Genomic DNA, 25,211 nt, shown 5'->3' with positions numbered 1-25,211 from the left:
TATTTATTTATTTATTTATTTATTTATTTATTTTGGTTTTTCGAGACAGGGTTTCTCTGTGGCTTTGGAGCCTGTCCTGGAACTAGCTCTTGTAGACCAGGCTGGTCTTGAACTCACAGAGATCCACCTGCCTCTGCCTCCCGAGTGCTGGGATTAAAGGCGTGTGCCACCATCGCCTGGCCTGACTTTTTTTTTAAACATTGATTCTGGGGAACTGAACTCAGATCCTTGTGCTTGCAAGCACTTTACTGACCAAGTTATCACCTCAGCACCACGGTAGGATTAATTAACTGCTCAGCCTAATATGGTTGCTCTCATTTGTGGTTTCTAGAATTTTTATAGAGATACATAAAATCATGTATGTATATATGGTATGAACAGAGAAGTAAAATTGTTCAGGGCAAAAGGGGGACGAATAGGAAGGAGAAGGGATGAGAAAAACGGGGAGCAGGGGAAGGTGAGGCTTTGTGCTGGCCACACAATGTACTCTTTTTATTTTTTTTTAATTTTTTTATTTTTGGTTTTTCGAGACAGGGTTTCTCTGTAGCTTTGGAGCCTGTCCTGGAACTAGGTCTTGTAGACCAGGCTGGTCTCAAACTCACAGAGATTCGCCTGCCTCTGCCACCTGAGTGCTGGGATTAAAGGCGTGCGCCACCATCGCCCGGCTCACACAATGTATTCTTGTATGGGAGCTTTAAAAGTAAATACATGGACAAATGCTCGACTCGCCTTCAGATTCTCTTCGCTGAACTTTCAGATCACGAGGCGCCTCCTCCCTGGCTGCAGACTTAGCGGTTCCTGGGTCTAGACAAGGTCTCCGTGGTAAGAGGGTCGCATCTGCACCACAGAGCTCCTCACAACTTCCTGCCCTCTTCAGAAGGGAAGGTCTTACTGCAAGGCCCCCCATCTCCTCTTCATTTGGTGGAGAGACAGGGTACACTTGTCCCCACTCCTGATGCCCTGATGTCACCTGACTGAGAGGCAAGAGACAGAAAAAACTCATTTGCTGGTGATCTCAGATGGTCCCTCTGCATTCAAAGTTTGGTCCCTACCACATGACGGTGTTGGAGGTGGTGGCCTAATATAAAGAAATTAATTCACTGGGAGAATGCCCTTGGGGGTTTTGGTACTCCCTAATACTGGCCTGCTCTCTTTGTGATCACCATGAAGGAAGTAACTCTCCTCCATGATACTCGGTTGCCTTACCAAAAGCCAAAAGCCAAAAAAAAAAAACAAACAAACAAACAAAAAAACACAAAACCCATAAAACCAAAGCAACTGTGAAACAAACTTCTGAAAACAAAATAAATTCCTCTTTGTTATCTTAAATATTTTGCCAGCTACAGAAAACTGCCTCGTACACTCCCCATATCGTCCAGACCTGTAGGTCATAGCCAGTCTGACTTGGTTGGGAAGTTTGGAAAGTGAGTTACCAAGCAGCCTGGCTGAGCTGAGTTGTGGAGCCCTAACAGAACAAGGCCCCTCCATGCTCTGGCCTGACCCTGCCAGCCCTGCCCTCTGGATTCAGTCCTAGTTCACTCTCCCTGTTTCTCGGAACACAAAAGTCAAAGACAAAAAGCTGGGCCAGGAGCTGCCCACTGTCTTGTGTCTTTAAAGGTATTAAGTAGCCAGCCCTGTACTCCCTAACTGTCTGCCGTGGGAAGCCAGTTTCTATTTTTGTTAGTTATTTTTCTTATTTTTTTTTTATTTTTTGAGACAGGGTTTCCTGTAATCCAAACTAGCTATGTAGCCAAGAATGACATTGAACTTCTAGACCTCCAGCCTCCACCTTCCGAGTGTTGGGATTACAGGCATGTACCACCATTATCTGGTTTATGCAGAGCTGGGTATCAAACTCAGGGCTTGGATACTAGGAAGCTCTCTGCCAACGAACTGCGTCCCCTGCTCCATTGTTTGGTTCTTTGAGAGAGACAGAGTCTTGCTGTTGTTGTAGAGTTATCTTCCAAGCAAAACAGCTGCCATTTTCATCAAATTGGCTGTGACTGCTTGGAAGAGATTATCTCTAGCCAGTTTACTAGGAGGGTCTTGGAGCCTCGCTGGAGAGTCCAGCTTATCCTCCCAACCATTTGTGTGCAAATCTGTCCTAATTGCGTGGGATCTCAGGAGGTGTAGAGTAAAAACTCGGGGGAAGGTTAAGTGAAGAGGGGCTCTATCCGCCTGGCTCTGGAGAAGCCAACATCTATACCATCTGAAGCCTTTCCAGTGTGGCTGCTTTGGGTTCCCATGCTCCGGTAAGCCCTTCACCCGTGCTCTGTGAGTAAACTCTGTGAACTCTGGCAGAGCGATACTCTAGTTTGTTTGTGGCTGGGGCCGCGTAAAGAGAAGGTCTCTTTACATCTCTCTGGGGAAGGATATTTCCCAACATGGCTGGCTGGCCTGGAATTTGATATGTAAACCAGACTGACCTTACGTTTGTAGCCAGCTTCCTACCTCTGACTCCTGAGTTCTAGAGCAGGAAGGACCCACCTTAAAACCTTCCAATTCAATTTTGTCAACTATAATAAAAACTAAAGAATCAAAACCATGCAGAGAACAGGCTCCATTTTTCATCATCTGATCAATAGATATAGATTGTGTTATCAAATTACAACTTTTCAGTGTTTACTCTCGTGTTCTATACTAGCATTATCTTGTGCTGGTCATGGGACTACAGAACCACATTTGGGACACCATTTCTCTGGAGCCCTGTAGGTATACCATGGCCCTGGAGCCAAGTTAGACCTTCAGCCTCGTGATGGTTTGACTAGGTATGGCCTCCAAAAGACTCCTGCTTTTGAATGTTTGACCTACAGGTAGTGACACTATTAGGTGTGGCCTTGTTAGAGGAAGTGTGTCACTGTGGAGGTGGGCTTTGAGGTGTCATATATGCCCAAGCCACTACCAGTGAGGCAATTCACTTCCTGTTGTCTATGAATCAAGAGGTAAAATTCTCACCTCCTTCTTCAGCAGCATGCTGAAGTCTGCCTGCATGCCACCCACCATGATAATGGACTAAACCTTTAAACTGTAAGTCAGCCCCAATTAAATGTTTTCCTTCATAAGAGTCGCAGTTCTCATAGTGTCTCCTCATAGCAATAGAAACCCTAACTAAGGCAAGCCTGTTTCTATAGCGTGTGTGCATGTCTCTGAGTGTGTTTGTGTGTTTGTGTGTGTGTGTGTGTGTGTGTGTGTGTGTATGTTGTACTCCTCAGAGAGCATTGCTGTGGAGACCAATGGAGGGCACTGGGTGTCCCACTATAACCTTTCTTGCCTTATTCCCTCAAGATAAGGTCTTTCACCAAACCTCAAGCTTGACTGATAGCCAGCAAGCCCCAGTATCCTCCTGTCACTGCCTCCCACAGTGCTGAGGCTGTAGGCACACATACGCTCATGCCAAGCTTTTTACATGGATGCTAGGGATTTGAACTCTGATCCTCATGGTTGCACAGCAAGTATACCAGCTGAGCTCCATCATTACAACAGACACCATATGGCCCACACACCTATAATGTGTGTTTATTATCTGGCCTCTCCTCTTGTTATTCGTTGCTACACAACCGTCATATTTTCTCCTTAAATTACAATCCAATACCTGGGAAGATATTCCTTACTTGATATCTCTCAAATCTTCTTGACTTGTTTCTTGGGGAGGATCTGGTGGAAATGTCACAAAAATCTCAACACCTGTAAAAAGTCATGACAGGAGTAGAAAAAGTAAGAAAGCAATAAATGCCCATGGAGGAGGGAAAAACACATGGTCTATTTAGATAAGTCATGGGTGGGGGTGGGGTGGTTTCAAGACAGGGTTTCTCTGGGTAATAGCTCTGTCTGTACTGAAACTCGCTGTGTAGACCAGGATGGCCTTGGACTCACAGAGATCCATCTGCCTCTGCCTACTGAGTGCTGGGATTAAAAGCGTGTGCCACCACCACCCGGGGATAAGTCTACTCTTAAAAGTTATAGAATAGATGTTGGCTAGGGGATTGAGTTTAGCCATTTTCTCCAGCATATGGACGACATGTTGTGTCAGGTAAACTCCATCTCCAGCCCATGGCCCTATGTAGGTACAGACATCAGGGAATGTGGCCAAACACAAAATTATATACTTGATTAAAATATCATGAGGATGTGTGTGCATGTGTGCATATAGCTATAAGTGCACTATTGTCAACTGTGAACTTTGGGGATGACAATGTCATGCCACAATATCAAAAGGTTGGTTTTATGGTAACTTTCAGATGCAGGATAGGAGGGCTTAGAGGGAAGGAATCTGACACCATGCTCGATGAGTTGAGTTTAATGTCCAGGACCCACATGGTGGAAGGGGAAGACTGATCTGGCAGGTTGTCCTTTGACCTCCACGTAGGGCTGAGGTGGGTGTATATCTACACGTGTATATGTGTATGTGTGCACGTATATATGTACACACAATTCAAAGGTAATTTAAAAATTTTAAATCTTTCAGGTGGAAATGACAGTCTCTGAATAAACAGTGCCTTGTGTGGAGACAAGAACTTCTTCTGTAAGTGTAACTGATGATACGAACCTCACAGACTGAAATATTAACTGAAATTGACCAACTGTGAGGAGAAATTTTGTCAGAAAGATCATTGATTTTTTGACTTATTAAAGTTCAAAAGTTCTGTGGAGATAAAGCAGAAATCTCACGTCGCCTGTATGAGAACCCCAAACACTACAAATCTGTTTGAAAAGAAACCAGCATTTCAAACAGCAAGTTGCCCCCAAGTTAAACAGAATAAATAAGTTAAATCTGCCCCCACAAAAGTGTTTCAATACAATGCTGGGCATCCGAGAATTTGGCTTTAAAGTTTATGAAAATTAAAGGCTGGGGCTGGAGAGGTGGCTTACGGGTTAAGAGCACTGGCTACTCTTTCGAAGGACCTGAGTTCAATTCCCAGCACCCACATGGCAGACCACATTGTCTATAATTCCAGTTCTAGGGGATCATACACCCTCACTCCAATGCACATAAAATAATATTAAATAAATTGTTTATATGAAAAGAAAATCAAAGGCACTTTGACTCCAAGACTCTTTCAAGGGGAAGCAGGGTTCACTTGTTTTAATCTTTTTTTTTTTTTTTTTTTTTTTTTTTCAGATTTGCTGAAGTATACTCAGCCTGGAGAGGTGAGAAGCAAGTCTAAGGAAGGCAGGAGGTTGCTTGGGACAGGGAAGCAGGGCACAGCCGGCTGCAAGCGTATTCAGATGTGGAAATGAATAGACTCCTGGAGCTGCTGGGAGCTGCTGAGAGGAAAGGAATGGTGGAAGGTGACGTAAACAAAACTAACAAAACTGACAGGGACTGTGCCTGCTGGCTTGGCAGGCGTGGGATCAACTCCGGGAGAGCAGGAGTAGGTGGCTGGTGTGGCGAGGGGCAAGTCTGAGTGTCATCCGCAGGCATTCCATCTTGGCTGTTTGTGGTTTGTTCTTTTTTGGGTCTCTCACTGACCAGAAGCTCACCAGGTAGGCTAGGGCACTGGAGTTATAAACACACACCACCACAGCCAGCACTTTTGATGTGGGCTCTGAAGACCAAACTCAGGGCCCCGCAAAGCAAGCACTTTACTGAGTGAGCTGTGTCTCCAGAACCAGTTTTTATCTTCAGTCTGTTGATTTTTTGTTTTGTTTTTGTTTTGATTTTTTATTTTCTTTCCTTCTTTCTCTTTCTTTCTTTCTTTCTTTCTTTCTTTCTTTTTCTTTTTCTTTTTCTTTTTCTTTTTCTTTTTCGAGACAGGGTTTCTCTGTGTAACAGCTCTAGCTGTCCTGGAACCAGCTCTTGTTGATGAAAATGACCTCGAACTCACAGAAATCTACCTTCCTCTGCCTCTTGTGAGCTGAGATTAAAAGCATGTGCCACCCCTGCCCAGGTTGTCTGTGTTTTTGGAGTTGCACCACACACTTGTGAAATTCTGAGAGAACCCCAAGAATCAGTGCAATCTCTAAGACTAACTCATAGATGGAAGTGAATACCTGGTGTGTGATTCCCCTCTGTATGCTGTGAATACCACATTGGTTAGAAAAGAAACTGTCTTAGGCTTGCACAAGGCAGAACAGAACTGGGGGGAGATGGGATGGGGACACGACACAGGACAGGGAGGTACTACTAAACTGGATACTGGGAGAAAGAAGGAGGGGTCAAAGAGAAGCCATGTTTTCCCACCTGAGACAGATGCTGGAACTTTACCGGAGAAGCCACAGCCTCGTGGCGATACATAGATTAATGGAAATGGGTTAATTTAAGATATGAGTTAGCCAGAAATATGCTTAAGTTATTGGCCAAACAGTATTGCAAATAATATGGTTTGTGTGTGATTATTTTGGGGCTGAGCAGCGGGCTCTTACAACAAATACCTTCTGTCCTGCACGACCAGTCTTCACCCCTGGAAGCTCCTCCTTCCCCAGTCAGTATGGACAGGCTGCAGTCATCCTCAAGGTCAAAGTCCTGAAAAATCACAGACAGAAAGCTCAGTGAGGCTGTGGGGAGATGCTCAGTAAAACACTCACCACGCAAGCATGAGGACCTGAGTTCAGGGCCCAGAATCTACATTTAAAAGCCTGTTGTTAGCCGGGCCGTGCTGACACACGTCTTTAATCCCAGCAGAGGCAGGTGGATCTCTGTGAGTTCTAGGCCAGCCTGGTCTACAGAGTGAGTTCTAGGACAGTGAGGGCTATTACACAAGGAACTCTGTCTTGAAAAACAAAAACCAAAAAAAACAGCCAACCAAACAAACAAAAAACCAAAAAACCAATGATCAAACAAACAAACAAAAAAACCCACGATGGACAGGCTCCTGAGAAATCACAATCAAGGCTGACCTCTGGCCTCCACGTCCATGCACACATACACATGCGTGTGTACACATACACACGCACTGTTTTTGTTTTTGTTTTATTTAAACAAAACAGTGATTCAACATACTATTTTTTTTTTTTGTAGGGTGAATGCTGACTTTTGAAGGCTAAAGTTTGACACCATAGATTCTTTCTAATTAGATAAAGTATTTAGGACAAAAACAACAAGGAAGATTCATTCCTTGGAGCAGATATGGTGAACTGCATAAGGAAAGCTGAAGATCAAAGCTGAAACGCAAGGACAGAGACCCTCGGTACTTTCTACTTTATGGGTTTAGCATCTCAGTTGCTAAGCTGCTGTGAATTCGACCTGCAAGGATAAATGGAAAGAATCCTTCAGCCACAGTCACAGGGAAGCAACCTGGGGAACAATGTCTATTTTCACTGCTCTTCCCTGGGGCATTACAGAAGAAATCCCTGCCCCTGTGGAAGCTGCAGCTAGAACCCTGGGCGGAAGCAGGCAGCAAAATGGATCACAGTTTTCACCAGGACTGCCTTCTGATCTGATTGATCCAGAGGTGTAGCTCCTCAAACTTCCATTGGCTTTCTAGAAAATAAGCCTTATGTTTGAAAGTCAACTTGATTCATAAAAATGTACTTAGAGCTCTTTAAAGGGAAATGTTTTCTTAGTATGATAGAAGCCATCGTGTTTTAAGATATATTTTTTATTGAACTTATTTCTGTGTGGGTACTTGTGAGTCCACATGCCTGTGGCACAGGGAGCATGTGGAGACCGGAAGATAGCTTGTGGGGTTCCGGTTTCTACTTTCACCATGTGGGTCCCAGGGACTAAACTCAGGTAGTCTGGCTTGGTGGAAAACACCTTTCTTCTTTCTTCCTTTCTTTCTTTTTAAAAGATTTTATTTAATGTTATTTTACATGTATTGGTCTTTTATCTGCATGTATGTCTGTATGAGGGAGTCATATCCCCTGGAACAGTAGTTACAGACAGTTGTAAGCTGCCATGTGGGTACTGGTAACTGAACCTGGGTCCTCTGGAAGAGCAGCCAGTGCTCCCAACCTCTGAGCCATCTCTCCAGCTCGCCAGCCCCAGTGGTAAGCATCTTTACCTTCTGAAGCATCTTGCCATCCCTCAGAGTCATTGTTGATGATAAGCCCTTGTACTGGAAGTTTTTGCAATTGATGTTGTGCTTTTAAATTTCTACAGTCAGCTTGGGGGTACAGCTCAATGTCCCCAGCACCATATAAAACTGGGCATGCTGGCACATGCTTGAAATCTGAGTACTTGGTAAGTAGAGGTAGAGGTTTCCTACTTCAAGGTCATTCTTGGCTGCCTAGGGAGTTTGAAACCAGTTGGGATGCATGGGACCTGTCTCAAAAATAAGTTTCTAAATGCAAAGGGCATTTCTTAGTCTCAGTCCTATAACTAAGTCCTATCACTCGAGCTTTGTGAACTTGCAAAGCACTACAACTGTCAGAAGATTCTAAAACCTGAGAAAGAGAAGGGTGGTGAGAACATAGAGTTTAGGAATTTAGATTGTGAACAGATTTCTTCAAAACCCTGTTGGAGTGTCAAGGAGATGTCTCAGCAGGGAAAGCCACTTGCTGCCAAGAATGGTAACCTGGATTTGATCCTGGGACTCACATGGTATGAAGCTGTCTCCCAAAAAGTTGTTTGCTGACTTCCATGTGCACTGTTAGCATGTATGTGAGTTCCACGCCCCATAAATACATTTAATTCACAAATTTAAATACCATTAGAAGCTAAAAATATGCTAAAATAAAAAAACTTCTACACTGAAAGGAAAACATTAATGAAAGAACTAAAAACTATTTAAAATAAATGGAACCATATGACACAGAATTTAGTACAGGCAAAGCTGCAAGAACCTTCAGTGTTACCCGCATACATGACAGATTACAGACAGACAGAATGCCTGTCTCTCAACAAAGACTTTATGTTGGAGTCCTAGCTCTCGAAGCAGGATAGTGGGAAGCAGAACCTGGGAGGTAATTAGTTCATGAACGTGGAGGCCTCGCAGTGGGCTTAATAATCTTATTCAAGACACAAGATAGTCAGAATGAGGAAGGAACCAAGGACTTCCAGTGTGTATGTGTATAGCAATGGCCTCTGAATTGAAACAGTTCCCCCTGCAGGGAGGAGCGAGCTCCTAAGATTCAGGAAGCTCATAAAGCTTCCAAGACTCAGGCCCATCCCAAGGTTATATAAGCAGTAAAAAAAATTATTCCTGGGAGAGAAAGAGAGAGAGAGAGAGAGAGACTCTCTAGCTGAGCTACCTGTAGACCGTGTGTTTGAAGGATGCAGGTTTCCTGGATTCACCCATGTTGCCTTTGAGTCACAATGCGTCTTTATAGCCAATGAATTCACTGGGCTTGTTCATGGTCATGGGCTCACCAAGACAGCTATAAGTGTAATCTTTTCTTTGGTCTGTCATCTATGCCCTATCAGATAACTAGACATTTTGTGGACATACCCCCAGGAAAAGTCACACGACAGCTATTCTAACCCTTCAGTCTCTAGAACTGAGAAATACATTTCTGTTGTTTATAAGCCAGTCTACGGTATTTTGTTATAACAGTAGGAATTAACACACACACACACACACACACACACACACACACTCCACGTTAACTAGCTAATTTACATTTAAAAATTATGTCCATGGGTGTTTTGCCTGTGTACCACATTTGTGCCGTACTAGCTGAGGCCTAAAGAGAGCATCAGATCTCCCGGTACTTGAGTTACAGATGGATGTGAATGCGGGTGTCAATGAGCTATCTCCCCAGACCCCGATCTATGTTTTAAAAATATATTAATACTGTAATTTATCAACTGCGGACATGGTGTTACATACCACAGGATCCCTGGGAAACTAGAATAAGAGGATCAAGAGTTCAAGGCCAGCTTATACTACATAATAAGTTCTAACAGTGTAATAAGACTGCCTCAAAACACATGTGATATTGATATTTATATAAATTATATGATATTTATATCTGATTATTATAAAACGTTGAAGCAGTACAAATGAAGTACTAGGTGGGTCAGGCATTCCACTTTTGTTGTTGCTTTTTAAGGTTTTACCATTTCTCTTTAAGATTTATTCATTTTATTCTTTTTACACCAATGCTTTACTTCCTTGACTATGTGCATTGACTGCATACCTGTTGTCTGTGGAGGTCAGAAGAGGACACTGCATTCCTTGAAACCGAGTTACAGGTGATTGTGAGTTGCCAGGTAGGTGCTGGGAACCGAACCTGGGTCCTTTTAAATGCAGTGCACATTCTTAACTGCTGACCCGCCTCTCTACACCCCCTATTTTTTTTCTTTTGAATATTCTTCTTTCGCCTGTTTCTATTCCTCGTACCTCACTGCTGCTGACGCTCCGCAAGACGAGGTTTTCCGTTTTGGAAGCTGTCCCATGCGTTGGAGAAGAGCTTGTCTCATGACAAATGTCAAGCAGTGACTCCGCGTGTCTCTCTGTCAAAAAGAAACAGCATGTGCTTTGGTGAGAGCCCACAGTCTCATGGCAAGAGCTGCTCCATCTGGCCAGGCTTTCCTGGAAGGATAGCCAGGCATTCTGGTGAGACTTTAGGTAAGGATTTTCACAGGAAGAAAAAGGCAAGAGCCAGGCTGGGGAGATAGATGACCCAGGAGACGAGGCATTTGCTATGCAAACACGAGGACCAGAGTTCAGATCCCCAGAATCCACATAAAAGCCAGACAGATGTAGTGACTCCCCGTGGTTTGAACTCTCAGGAGGTGAAGATGGAGCATTCCCCAGGGTGCCTATCTAGACTAGCAGAAGCGGGGTGTGTTCGGGGTTAGTGAGAAAACCTGCCTCAGGAAATAAAGTAGAAGGTAATGGAGGAAGAGACTTGATGTCAACCTCTGGCTTGTGTGTGAGTGAGCGTGCGCACGCGTGCGCACACACACACACACACACACACCATACATACTTCACACACATGCATGCAAGAAAAAAGAGTCAGATTTTGGCTCAACATAATTATAGTAACTCATTCTTAATGACGTCATTCTCCCAGCCACACCCTCTGTGAGGTGCTGGGGCATGCGTGAGAACTTTTCACCATCAGATCCATCCATAGGTATCTCAGGGTCTTTGTCTTTGGAAAGAGGAAGGATGCTTACCCTTCACCTTGCACTAAAGATGAACCCTTGAGTGGACTTCTTGTGGCGGATGGGTAGGAGAAATCCTCTCTAGTCTCTTCCAAATAGGTTTGCTGACAATTCTGAAGGCTGTGCTGGCTAAGAACTGGCCTTTCTGCTCTCTTGGATTGCCCTGGAAGAGTCTGTGGACTGAGGATGAGCTCTCCACAACGTGATAGCAAGAGAAATCCAAGTGAAATGTTACATGGGGATTTGTGGAGACCATTTTGTCATTTAAACACCCAAACTAGGCCTTGGGAGACGGCTCAGTTGACACAGTGGTTTCCTGCAAATGTAAGGAGCTCAAAACCTGGGTTTAAAAGAAGGGATAGAAAGATAGTTCAGTGGTTAAGAGCACTGACTGCTCTTCCAGAGGACCTGGGTTTGATTCCTAGCACCTACATGGTAGCTAACAACTGTCTGTAACTCCAGTTCCAGGAGACCTGGTGCCTTCTTTTTTGCCCCTACTGGTGCTAGGCACATACGTGGTAAACAGACATAGAGTCAGGCAAAACATCCATACACATAAAATTAAAATAAATACATTTCAAACAGAAAAAGAAGCCAGGCATGGTGGTGTGAATTTGAAATTCTGGTGCTGGGGAGGTGGAGACGGGTGGGTCCTTGGGGCTAACTAGCCAGGCAGCCTGGCTGAATAAGCAAGTTCTACTAAAAAGTAAGGGATACTGGTTTCAAAACATAAGGTGCGGGGGTTACAGAGATGGCTTGTTGGTTAAGAGCACTTGCTGTTAGCTCTATAGCAGCAAGTTTTGTTTTCTAGCATCCACGGTGACTCACGGTCACTTGTGACTCCTGTCCCAGGGGATCTGACATGTTCTTCTGGCCCCCATGAACACAGCATACATATGGAACACATAGAGAGACAAACAGATACACCTTCATACACATAAGTTAATAACTTAAAAACAAAAAGCAAGATGTACAGCATTCTTAGAAAAACACTGGAGGTTGATCTCTGGCCTATGCACGCACACACACACACGCGCACACACACACACAAGTATGAAGTAAGACTTCTTTGCGTTCTTTAGAGCATTAGCCCTGTGCTTCAGAGAGTCACTGCTCAATAAGGAATCACTGATTTGATTTATTTAAATGAAGTGAAGTGTAATAGCACACTCCTTTGATCACAGTACACAGGAGACAGAGGCAAGCAGATCTCTGTGAGTTCAAGGTCAGCCTGGTCAATGTATTGAGTTCTAGGACAGTTAGGGATATATAGGTGAAACCCAGTCTCAAGCTAACAATTGGATCTATTACACAGATGTAAGACAGGAAGACAGACTTCACACAGGACTTTCAAATTGGGGAATGTGCATCTAAAGAGAAATATTGACCTGGTTTGGGCATGGAATCCATCAGGATGTCCAGCAACTGCTGCTTCCTCCAGCTTTCAATTTGTGACACATAATGTATGGCTGACTTGCCGCTGAAGTCACAAAGCTTAGGATCTCTGGGGAGAATAGAGGAAAGATTATTAGGTGAAATATGACAAGACGTAAGAACACTGGCATCAAGTAAGCAAAAAGCTCAAGATAGGGATATAATAGTGATTTCAAAATACATGAGCTAGAGAGTGACCATTTCTCAAAATTTTAAACAAGAAGGCTCGTGATATATCTCAGTGGGTGGAGCGTTTGCCTATTGTCTTAGTTAAGGTTTCTATTGCTGTGAAGAGACACTATGATCACAACACCTCTTGTAAAAGAAAACAATTAACTAGGGCAGGTTTACAGTTTCAGAGGTTAGTCCATTATTGTTACGGCATGCAGGCAGACATGGTGCTGGAGAAGGAGGTGAGAGTTTACGTCTTGATCCACAAGTAACAGGAAGTGAACTAACTAGGCTTAGATTGAGCATAGGAAACCTCAAAGCCCCACAGTGACACACTTCCTCCAACAAGGCCACATTTATTTCAATAAGGTCACACCCCCTAATAGTGCCACTCTCCATGAACTTATGGGGGCCAATTACATTCAAACTCCCACACTTAATATGCACAAAACCCTGTGTTCCATGCCTAATGCTGAATAAACCAGGCATGGTAGCTCATGCTTGTAATTCTAGACTGGCCTCAAACTCAGACCTTGAACTTGTGATCCTGCCTTTACTTCACCTGTAGTGAGATAACAGATACAAACCACCACATCTGGCTGATGCACTGGAGATTGAACCCAGTACTCTACCAACTGAGCTACCTCTCCAGTACCCAAAGAACAATTATCTAAACCGATAAAGAGCTAGATATCAACAATGGCCAATGTAAGTATTAATCCATCCCTCAAAATTACAATGAAGTCCCTTTTTAAATTATATAAAAAGTCATATATATACACACATATATTGACATATATGTGTGTATACATACATATATATATATATCCACACATCTAAGTTTACATGTAGCCTTTCAGCTGGGGCTGATGGACCACCCATACTCACGCGTGATGCCTGAGGAGCTCGGCCAGGACTTCAGCAGGTTTGTAGACTGTTAAGACATCCAGACTCTCAAACAGGTCCACATCTCTCACAGCCAGCATCAGAGGGGTCAGGCCATGCAGGTTTGGGAAGTTTATATCCAAGAACTCTTCAGATGCCTTTAACAACAAGAGTTTTGGTGTCTGCTGTGTTTTTACTGTATGCCTACTGAAATCAATCTTTGCATTTTCATTGCTTGGTCAATTTCTCATTATAACTTTTTTTTCCTGGAGTAGGGATTGTACTGGGCTATACCTCAGTCTTAATTTTAATATACTCTACCCCACCCCATACGGAGGCATTTTAATTTATGTTTTATATAGAATGCCAGGATTTTCCCTCCTGTGTGTTTTATCTTGTTACTTTATGGTCCATGATGCCAGCTGAAGTTTTCAGTGCCATGAGACAAACATGGGATGGGAGCAGTTTATTCTGTTATTTCCTAGGTCTTTGATCTGCACACCAGTCCTGGGGCTGATGTCTTCACTCTCGTTTAACTTGCCTGCAAGATTCACAATGGTTTTCCCAGCTCTGTGATCACTAGTGATTTCCGATTTGCCTGTGTAGCCATGCTTCTCTGTCACCATTAGTATCAGGATGCTGATACTGAAACAGGAAAATCCCCGTTGCTGATGCTCTTGAGAGCATCAGCCAGAACATTCATTTACACCCTGATGATGGCACAGAATGATCCCAGAAAGAGTTTGTTTTGCTTTAACTTATTTATTTATGTGCTTTTTTTTTATTTTATGTGCATTGGTATTTTGCCATCGGCGTTGGGTCCCCTGGAACTGAAGTTACAGACAGTTGTGAGCTGCCTCACAATTGTAGTTGCTGGCAATTTAACCTGGGTCCTCTGGAAGAGCAGCCAGTGCTCTTAACACCTGAGCCATCTCTCCAGCTCTGTTTGGTTTGGTTTAGTTTTTCAAGGTCTCATGTAGGTCAGACTGGCCTTGTACTTTCTATATAGTTAAGGATTACCTTGAACTTTTGATAATCCTGCCTCCAGCTCTGGGGTCACAGGTCTGTCCCATCACATCTGGTTTGTGTGGTGCTGGAGGTTGAACCTAAGGCATCATTCGAGATAGGCAAGCACTTTACTGACTGACCCACATCCCTAGCCTCCTCAGGATACTGTTTCTCAGAACCTGTCCTGAGGAACTGATAAAGCAAAAAGACCACAGCCCTGGGTTTCAGTGTTGATTACCCAAGCTGACTCTAATTATTGTGTAGGTTATATCAGAGGTACCCTGTTAAATGGTTGATTAAACAAATCACCTTGCTAGGGCTGTGGTTATGACTCAGTCGGGTGGTGTTTGCTGACCTGGGTGAGGACTTGAATTCAGTGACACATAGAGAAGCTAGGGGTGGCAGTGTGCACCCATGATGCCAGTGCTGGGGGAGCTGTGAGAGGTGCATCCTGGGTATCAAGGGTCAGCAAGACTAGCCTACTTGACAACTGCGAGACTGTCTTGAAAGAAAGAAAAAGGAGAGGGGAGGGGATTTAATTCAGACCATCAGAATTGAAAATCTGTGGGAAGGCCAAAAATATACAAACTGTTTGTTTTCTAGACCAGAGTAACTTGCTAATTTTCACCTCTGTTTCGCTTTCTGCCATGGCAATATAGTCTTTACCTCAGCGTCTCCAGGGGCCAGATGGAGATAATGATATTACCTCAGCAGGGTGCTGTGGGAATTAGTTAATTTTTTCTCAGTCTCTGAGATAGATCAATGTTTATTATTATCTAGAGCCAATATGAGAGTTTTGAGCTCAGAGTCATATTGCAACAGCACATCAATGTAACATTTCTTGATTTAGCTTGGGTTCACGCTCCAGGCAATAAATAGGTACTTAAAGTATGGTCATTAAATCTTCAGGGGGAAAATAATGCAGTTATAAAAACAGAGATTGGGTTACACATGACATAACTACCTTTAAGAAAAATAGATTGCCTTTTGGAAATTTTTCTAAGCCTCAGCTTTGGAAGTACGGCATTTTAGACGATCTCCGAGTACAACAGAAGCTTGGAAAATGTCCTTTGATTTTTTTTTTTTAAACAATTGTCCTTGCACTCAACCTGGTTAGGATAGCTCTAATTTCTTGATCTGTTTGTGTCTTTATCATAAGAGATTAGAAAAAACTGTTTTCTAGCAGCAATATTGATTTTCTTTCCGTTGGAAGGTCACATGGGTCTTGCAGTTTCATTGAAGGTCAATGCCATAAGTGAGACATTGCTAATAATTAAATTGATTATGCAAACAGTTTTGCAAGGTGTATTTGAGTGAGCATCTAAATAAGAGTACCAGCTATTCCCAAAGATAACATTTAATATGTATATTCTTGGAACTAGAGAGATAACTTTGGGGTTGAACGCCTGTACCACTCTTGCAGGGCAGCTGAGTTATGTTCCCAGCACCCAAACTGGTTTGCCCACAATCACTTAAAATTCCAGGTCCAAAGGATCCAGTTCCCTGCTGAGTTCCAGGGGCACTGTACTCATGCACACACAGACACTCACAACTAAAAACAAAAATAAAATCTTTTAAAAATGTATTTTCAGGCTGAAGCACCATCTTAGTCGGCAAAGTACTTGTCATGGAAATATGAAAACCAAAATCTGATCCCCAGAGCACACAAAAGATCCAAACACGTGTTGTATAGTAGTTTCCTCTGAGATTAAAACCATGCATCTTGGAGGGGAGCTCACTAAAACACAGGTGGTTAAAGGAACGTAAAACTACAGGATGTTCTGAATGAAGACCAAATATTCCATCTTTCAGGGGAATTCATTAAGACAGGATAGCTTCAGGAAAGTCCTAAAACTGACCAGAATTATTCACCTAAGGCCTCCTGAGAACCACTTTCAGATCTGCAGTACAGAAAGAGGCAGAGTCAAGCTGCACTGCCTGGAAGAGACAGACTGCAGACAGCCACCTGGAGAGGTTCAGACCAGCGGAGCTAACTCCAAAAGACATTCTCTCTAACATGCTGAGCTGCCTGCAGGTTGTGCAGTGAGCTCCAGGTTTCCAGATTTCTTGAGCTGCCACCTGTGCCGGGGTGGGCTTTGGTGTCACAGCTGCCTCTGAGACGCTCATGCTCCTATAGTGACTCTGCACCCACAGTCTTGTAAGGAGCCCCAGAAAAACCCACTAGTTCACCAGGTTGGACTTTGTGGTATCCATACTTTGGTCTGTTTTCAGTTCCCTATCTAGGGCGAGTAGATGCTTGTTCCCACGACGGCATGGTGGCATGCTCTTGCAACTCCAAGGCTGGTGAGGTGAAGACAAGAGGAACCCTGGCCAGCTAGCCTATCCTACTTGGTGCCAGGCAAATGAGATAAATAAATTAAAAACAAGGTGGGTGGTACTACAGAAACAATACCTACGGCTGATCTCTGGCCTCCACATGTATATGCAGACGTGTGCACATGAACATTCATACACACACATGCACATACACACATGCACGCATACACACACACACAAATATATTCCCTAAGATTCTTTAGCCACAGCTAAATATTATGCGGTGTGTAAGCTCTCTGATTCCCCTTTCAGGATAAAGATAATAATTGCCGCTGGCCCGAAGGGATCTAAACAGCAACTGTGCAAATGCCAGTGATATCCAGGGAACTGCTCTGAGCAAGCTGACAGCGGTCCTCTGGGTCTTCCTGGGTTCATCATTTCCCTGGGGTGCTGCCTGACTTCTCGCTCTCAGATAGGGAGTTGGGGGTGGTGGTAGAAATAGGTTGCTGTGTTCGTCTAGAATCTCGTTTTCTATTTGCATCCTGTCTGGTCCTCTGTCTTTCTCATCTCTCCTGCCTGAGACTTTCTGGGATTGCATTTGAAAGTAACTTTCTTGTCGAGCAGTGGTGGCGCATGCCTTTAATCCTGTACTCAGGAGGCAGAGGCAGGTGGATCTCTGTGAGTTCGAACCAATCTGGTCCACAGAGCTAGTTCCAGGAGTGGCTACATAGCTATTTGGAAACCCTGTCTTGAAAAATCAAAGGGGGAGAGAGAGAAAGACACACACACACAGAGAGAGAGAGAGAGAGAGAGAGAGAGAGAGAGAGAGAGAGAGAGAGAAGAAGAAGAAAAAAATTTCTTCTTTGGGAAGGTTTGGGTGCTGAAGAACTAGCTCAGCAGCTCAAAGTGCTTGCTACTCTCTTCATGAGGACCAGAGTTCAGCTACCTAAACTCACAACTGTCTGTAACTCCTGCTCCAGGGGATTGACATCCTCTTGTGGCCTCTGTGAGCATTCGTATGCCTGTACACAAACACACACACACGTATGGACATGCATGCACACATGCACTTATTCATATACATAATTAAAAGCAAAAAATAAAAAAGTTTAAATGTAAATAGAAATACATTATAGAGAAGAGTCCTGAATTGGGCATGTGAAGGTATAATCTGTCTTGTGCACATCTCTCCACCCTTGCCCAAGTAAACATCACTGTCACCAACCAGCAAGTGTTGAAGCTGTTCCAGATCACCTTGCCACGAACTTCTTAGAAGCTGCATTTGGGGAGCTTGAATTCTCTTGCTTGCCAAGAGCTGTCTCCGGGTGTCACTATTAGCCACGTGAACTGCAGTTTGATTGCTGTAATTGCAGAGGGTAATATCCGCTCCCCTCTCCAGAAGAATCTCAACAACCTGCAAAACAGTAATATTCTTAAGATTCAAAAGATGTGTTTTTACTTTTAGTTTAAATATGTTCATAATTAGCCAGGTGGTGGGGGCTCACACCTTTAATCCTAGCTTGCGGGAGGCAGAGGCAGGCAGATCTCTGTGAGTTTGAGGCCAGCCTGGTCTACAGAGCGAGTGCCAGCACAGGTTCCAAAGCTACAGAGAAACCCTGCCTTGAAAAACAAAACAAAAAATGTTCATATTTATATATGTTGAGTATATTCCCCTCTCCATCCAATTTTTTAGTTTATTTTTTGTTTTGTTTTTCTCTTTTGAGATAGAGTCTCACTATGTCACCCTGATTGGTCTGGAACTTGCTACATATATCAGCCTGGCCTCAAGCTCAAGCAATCTGTTTGCCTCTGCTTCCTGATTGCTAGGATTCAAGACAAGTGTCACCATGACTGACTTACAAAGTTATTTAGTGTTGTGAGTGTGTATGTATGAGTGTATGTCTGTGTCTCTATGTGTGTGTCTGAGTCTCTCTGTGTGTGTGTGTGTGTGTGTGAGAGAGAGAGAGAGAGAGGGAGGGAGGGAGGGAGGGAGAGGGAGGAAGAGAGGGAGAGAGAGAGAGAAGGGGGGGATCAGATCCCTTGGTTATCTGTGAGCTTCCCAATGTGGATGCTGAGATGCCAACTTTGGTTTTCATGATTGAGCAGCAAGTGCTCTTAACTGCTGAGCCATCTCTCCAGCTCCATCCCTAGAATGCTTCATGTTTTTGGGTGGCAGCTGCACCGTTAGGGCTGAATAGAAGACTAACTTAGATATGGCTCTCATTCCCGATAAAGGAAAGGCAGATAAGAATGGGGAAAAATGGAGGACTGCAGGCTGGGGGTATAGCTCAGTGGTAGGAGCTCATGCCTAGCATCTGTGGGGTGGTCCCCAGCAGAACCTAGAAAAAGATCCAAATGCAGGGGCTCTTATTTACCTTCTAAATGTTGAAACCAAATCTCTGTGATGGCTGGTGCAGTTGTGCACATCTTTAATCTTGACACTTTGGAAGGCAGAGGCAAGAATATCTCTGTTTGAGGCCTATCAGGGCTACACAGTGACACCCTGACCCTCTACCCCTCCCCCCAAACCCCCAAACTACCACCACCAACAACAAAAATGACTCTGTGGTATGGATGATTTCTGGGAACTGTATTTTTAGACGAGAGATCTATAAATATTTTCTTCTAAGGACACATATTGAAATCTTTTTTTAAAAAAAAAAAAAACAGGATCAGGATCGTATGTAGTCTAGGCTAGCCTTGAGGACCGGAACTTCTGATTCTCTTGCCTCTACACCCTAAATGCTGGAATTATAAATGTTGCCATGACACCTGGTTTATGTGGTTCTGGGGCTCGAAGCAGGTCTTCATGCATGCTGAGCAAACATTCTACCAGTTGAGCCACAGCCACAGCGCCCAACATTCCAATATTGAAGTCTTATAGTAGTTTCTAATTTAGGAAATGAAATTCATGTGATCTATCATCTATTATTTAATCTACATGCCTGTCTCTGTTCACCTGTCTGCCTATCATCTACTCAACTCAGTCAATATACCATCTATCTACCTGTCATCTCTCTACTTACCTTACCCTCCCCATTATCTAGCCTTTATCTACATTTCTATGAGCTATGTGTACAGCAGAAAGTATTGAGCTCAGGGTCTTTGCTTACTAGGCAAGTGCACTCTATTCCAGCTCAGGTTGGCTTATAAAGTCCTGAAAGTTGCAAATATTTTTTTTTTTACATATTTCTGGAGAGTGAGTAAATTACATTCAAATGCTGAAGTGATTATTTTTTCAACAAGTAGGGTAGAGGTGCCCAGTGTGTGTCATGACTTGCCCTTGATCCAAGCCCTAAAAAGCGACCCAGGTAACTACCCAGATGTCACACTAGCAGATGTAAAGATGGAAATGGACACAGGAGACTGGAGTAGTGGCAATGAAGAAACCACTGAGCTGTCTTTCAAAGTCTGGAGAACTTTCGAAGACAGTTCTACAGAGGCAAAACATGCAGTTCAGCTGGTAGAATGCTGGCCCTGCAGGCAGAAAGCCCGAGAATTTGTCCTAAAACTGCGAAGACTGGGCGTGGTGATCCACACACGTGATCCCAGTGCTGGGGAGGTAGAGGAAGGAGGATCAGAAGTTCAAGGTCATCTTTGGCTATAGCAAGCTCAAGGCCAGCTCTGATAAGGTGGGTAGTGTTAATTTTTTGTTTGTTTTTTTAAGGTAGGTGTGCTCGTGTAGCCCTGGCTGTCCTGGGACTCACTACACAGACCAGGCTGGCCTTGAACTCAGAGATCTGCCTGCTTCTGCCTCCCAGATGCTGGGATTAAAGAAGTAGTAGTGTTAATTATCAACTTCACAGAATCTAGAATTACCTGGGAGACAGACCTCTGGGGATACCTGTGTGAATTTTTGTTTTTATGTCTACATTCTTTCTAAAAAAGCGTTAAAAGGATGATAAGGGGTGCCAGTCCCCCAACCTATCAGAAAACAAGCTGAGCTAGACAGTGCTCTCATAATGATCTTGGCTCCTGAGCTAAGACTTTGCAAGGCCTGGAACCAGAAGTTTGTTGGTGGAGGAACAGGAAGCTATCGTTGTTCAGAAAAGCAAAGGCAAACCCTCCTTGCTTCCTGCCAAGCTCTCTTTTCTCCCTCCCCACTGTACCTCTGACAGATTTTCTTCTGCTGCTGTGATGAGAGGCGTATTTCCGGTCTGTGGGTGCTGAAAGTCAAGGTTTCCAAGGACTGAATGGACTTCAGGAATGTGGCCACAGATGCCTTCCACGTCACCCCTGGAAACCACTTCCAGGAAATCATGGATCAGTTTGTTCTTGTTCATCTTGCTGATTCCATAAAATTGCCTTAAAGAGAAAGATGACTTAATGACATGAAGGCCAGGGAAACAGTGGGTGGTTCCTAGTAATTTCTTCTTTTATGCGGAAAAACAGGAATGGGGGTGGAAGGTGGGTCAGTGGATAATGCACTTGCTGCTCAGTGTGTTCAGATTCTCAGACCCACATAAAAGCTAAGCAGGCTTAGCAGCTAGCAACCTATAATCCTAGCACTCAGGAAGCCGATGGAGGATTCCCAAGACAAACTGGCTAGGGATAGTAGCCAAATTTGGAATGAGCCCCTGCCTCAAAAAAGTGGAGAATGGCTGAGTAAAATGCTCAGCATGCCCTTTAGTCCTCTATATGCACATACGCATGCAAGTATACCCACAGACCATGCATGCATGCATGCATACACATTTGCACATGCATGCACATCATACACACACAGATGTAAAGTGTAATTAATAGAGTCTGGGTAGATGGCTCAGTTGTTAAGATCACCTGCTCAGAATGCATGAGGACCTGAGTTCAGTTCTTCAGCACTCATGAAAAAAAGTTTGAGTTTGATCCCCAGGCCCCAGATGATAGAGGGAACTGGCTTCCTAACTTCCACATGTATGCTGTGACACACATTTACACACAGACACAAAGACATAGGCATTCATTTGTACACACACAGATAGACACACAAACACATACACGCTAAATGAAAATGTAATAAAAAATAAAAACATTGGGGCTGGAGAGATGGCTCAGTGGTTAGGCACACTGGCTGCCCTTTCGGAGGTCTTGAGTTAAATTCCCAGCACCCACACGGCAGCTCACAACCGTCACTAACTGTAGTGCCATCAGATCTGATGCCCTCTTCGGGTGTGCAGACATTTATACATATAAAACACCCATATACATAAATACATAAATAAAAAACCCTTTTTGTTTGTTTGTTTTTGAGACAGGGTTTCTTTGTGTAGCCCTGGCTGTCCTAGAGCTAGCTCTGTAGACCAGACTGGCCTCGAACTCATAGAGATTCGCCTACCTCTGCCTCCCGAGTGCTGGGATTAAAGTTATGTTACACCACTGTCCAGCTCATTAGTAAATCTTTAAAAAATAAAATAATAAATTTACATAAAAATATTATAATGTGCCAGGTGGTGGTACCTGGCATATATATTTAATCCCAGACCTTGAGAGGCAGAGGCAGGTAGATCTATGCGATCTACAGAAATAGTTCCAGGACAGCCAGGGCTACACAGAGAAATCCTTTCTTGAGAAAAAGAAAGTAAATAAAAAATATAGTAATGTATAACTTTCCAGTTATTTTAACACTTGGCTTTTAGGTACAGCCATGTATCTGTATGTAACCTCCTGCTGTTTATTGCACATCGACAGTATTTTATTGTGTCTTTTCTCCATGGTGGACATCTAAACTGCCGCCGGTGTCCCACCCTGCAAACAACACTGATAATCTTCCTACTGGAGCCTTGTAATACATACCCAACGTGTCAAAGATAGTCAGTCTCACTAAAACATGCCAGAACCTTCTCCAGAATGACCTCAGCAAGTAACGCCACCACCAACGCTGGGCGTTTTCTTGGGGTTCTTCTAAGATGGCATTTGGTTGACAGCGGTAACTTAGTCAGTCATCACACTCATCGTTAGCATTTAATAAATGTCACGCTTGGAGCTTCACTAAAGATAGCAAGAACAGACAATATGTTCAAAATTGGACCACAGAAACATTTCGAGCCAGTACACATACACACCCTAGCAAATCATTTTGCAACTTGGATTCATCTTCATAAGTTGTTTCTCAAAATGCAACATCACTTCAAGCCTAGGAAATGCTTTCATAAACAGAGTAATTACAGCCTGTCCTTCAGTGAAGCTGGAAACCATGCATTCCGATAACAACCAGGCAGGGAATCGGTACTCGTGTCGTCAGGTTACCCACAGAGGAGAACGAAAACCGCAAGCACCCAACTATTCTTCTCCCAGGTTGTTACCTAGCAATGGATGTTTCAGAGTCTGTGCTTTAACTCTTGAATGTAATCTTTTTGTTTGTGTGTTTATTTCTCAGATAGGGTCTGGCTTTGCAGTTCAGGCTGGCCTAGGTCCCAGGCAGGCTCTGAACTTTCCATCCTCCTGCCTCAGACCTTGGGTGGCATTGTGTACCACCTGGATCTTACGTAATCTTTAAGAGAGAATTTCACAACTAGTAACTACTCGGTAATATAAAAATAAATAAAATGTAAATTTAGGTAAACTGCAGTCTCACAGTCATCCAGTCACTAGAAGCCTGGCGATGTGAGCACTATTTGGTGATCTATGTCACACTCGAAGACGCCGACAGAAAGACAATGGAGAGTCAAAGGCATCTGCAGTGTCTCCATACATCAATCACTCGAGGAACACGACTGACTCACACTGCTTCTTGTGGCTGAGCACCATTTCCTCCGCTGCTTCCTGCCTGAATATTCCAACTTTAAGTTTCTCATGGAGAAAACTTTTCTGATTTCCTAGTTAGAGGTATTTTTGGAGCAGTAATTTTTTTTAAAAACAATAAAGTTTTGTTCTATAAGGTTGAAATAGAAGCTTTATCTTCTCTTGGATAACAATCATCTTTGTTCTGAACTGTACTATTGGTTTGTAATGTCAGACTTTTGTAACTAATCTTACACAATGCAGCGTTTCACAATGATGTCTTCATACGTTTATAATTTCTTTTGATTATATTTACCCACATTACCCTCTTGTCTCCCTCCCCCGCCCACTGAACCCCTTCCTCTTCCCATGTTCTTCCTTCTATTATCATGTCTTTTGTTGTCATTGTTTTGTGGCCCAGTGAGGTTTGTTATGCTGTTTATGAGAGCATGGGCATTTTCTCAATAAAACTTCTTGCTGTATTTTACATCTGACTAGGAATATTGTATAGAAAAGGCTTAAAGCAATTGAAACTTGATTTCAGGTTAATAAAGTGTGCCCCAAAATATGTGCATACAATATTGAGTAGTTACAAAAAGTTCACAAACATTCAGTGATGGAAGTACAAGATTATGTATGCACTGAATTTAATTTATTAATAAACCTTTCTTGTCATTACTAGTTTTCTCTATGGTCTGGACATTTCCATAAAGTATTGGAAGTGATGTCCAGTGTCAAAACTAGCTTATTACAACTGTAAGGATAAAATTACCCAAGCTTAGGACACGGCTTCTTCTGTCAGTTTACCTGATATTGCTCCCCTGGGGACATTCTTCCAGCAGGAAAACAGAAAGTTGCAACCTTCGGATTATCTAAAACAGGGCTAAAATGGGAACTTGGCTTACCTAGTGTGTGCTTTGCTGAGGGACACAATTGAAGGAGCACCCAGACGAGTAGCAGACCGAATCATCCTACTTCTTCATGGCTCTGATTTCCGGACCAGCTGTCAACCCTCACTTCAGCTAGGTTTCCATTTAAAAGCAACATAGATTTAGAACCTTTTCTCTGATTTCGTTCCAGTGTTACACAGGCCAAACACTTTATTTTTTTTTTAAGTATTTAAAACTGATTCCGGGTGCACAAACCCTTTGGCTCAGTGCAGGGAGACTTGCTTAGTTTACAAGCTGTCGCCCAGGCAACCAGTTGCAGTGTGTTTAGCTTGGAGAATTCAAAGCTTGACAGTCTCATGGAGGAAGGAAAACAAGTATACGTGCTTCTAAGCAGCTGTTGGAGTGTTTAGAAGAGTTGTGCCCCTGTGTACATCCATGGCTGACCCCACTGCCATTATCATTTTACTCAGTGAGCACTTCTCCAGAAGAGCAGTGCCTCTGTAGTCCCTACTGTGTGCTGAAAGGTCCGTTTTCAACTCCAGGATCAGTCAGAGGGTTAATATAGCCATACAGGCGGGAATGAAGACATTCTAAAGAGACATAGTAGCCCTCTCTTCAACTATCAGACTACTGAAGCAATGGACCCTGAGAAACTGGAAGTCCTAGGCTGGGAAAGGGAACGGATGGAGCCTGGGGCCCACCAAAGGAGGAGCTTGTCTCCCCAGGAAGTGATAACTTGTGAGAGACCACCTCACAGGTGGTACTGATGGGTCAGTATTAGGCAGGACTACATTTCTTGTCTAGAGAGGCTTACAGTATTCTAACACAAAGGCTTTAGCAAAGTGAATGCA

General features: G+C 43.5%; 1 protein-coding gene across 1 annotated transcript in view; it reads right to left on the bottom strand.

Annotated features, from left to right (window-relative positions):
- Positions 1-24,626, bottom strand: part of Map3k19 (mitogen-activated protein kinase kinase kinase 19) — a 38,950-nt gene extending 14,324 nt beyond the window's left edge. The window contains exons 1-11 of the mRNA XM_050161493.1: positions 24,376-24,626; positions 22,544-22,738; positions 20,881-21,076; positions 17,997-18,185; positions 13,490-13,644; positions 12,385-12,500; positions 10,224-10,336; positions 6,373-6,463; positions 3,612-3,684; positions 715-974; positions 84-101 (exon numbers count right to left, since the gene is read on the bottom strand). Coding sequence (XP_050017450.1) covers positions 84-101; positions 715-974; positions 3,612-3,684; positions 6,373-6,463; positions 10,224-10,336; positions 12,385-12,500; positions 13,490-13,644; positions 17,997-18,185; positions 20,881-21,054 — 1,189 coding nt within the window. The 5' untranslated portion in view covers positions 21,055-21,076; positions 22,544-22,738; positions 24,376-24,626. The remainder of the gene's footprint in view (positions 1-83; positions 102-714; positions 975-3,611; positions 3,685-6,372; positions 6,464-10,223; positions 10,337-12,384; positions 12,501-13,489; positions 13,645-17,996; positions 18,186-20,880; positions 21,077-22,543; positions 22,739-24,375) is intronic.
- Positions 24,627-25,211: the final 585 nt, after the last annotated feature.

The sequence above is a fragment of the Alexandromys fortis genome, unplaced genomic scaffold (genome assembly GCF_014885135.2).
Source record: "Alexandromys fortis isolate MF-2015 unplaced genomic scaffold, M_Fortis_MF-2015_v1.1 scaffold_109, whole genome shotgun sequence".
In the NCBI taxonomy this organism is placed as follows: Eukaryota; Metazoa; Chordata; class Mammalia; order Rodentia; family Cricetidae; genus Alexandromys; species Alexandromys fortis.
This window is presented reverse-complemented; position numbering and strand designations above follow the sequence as displayed.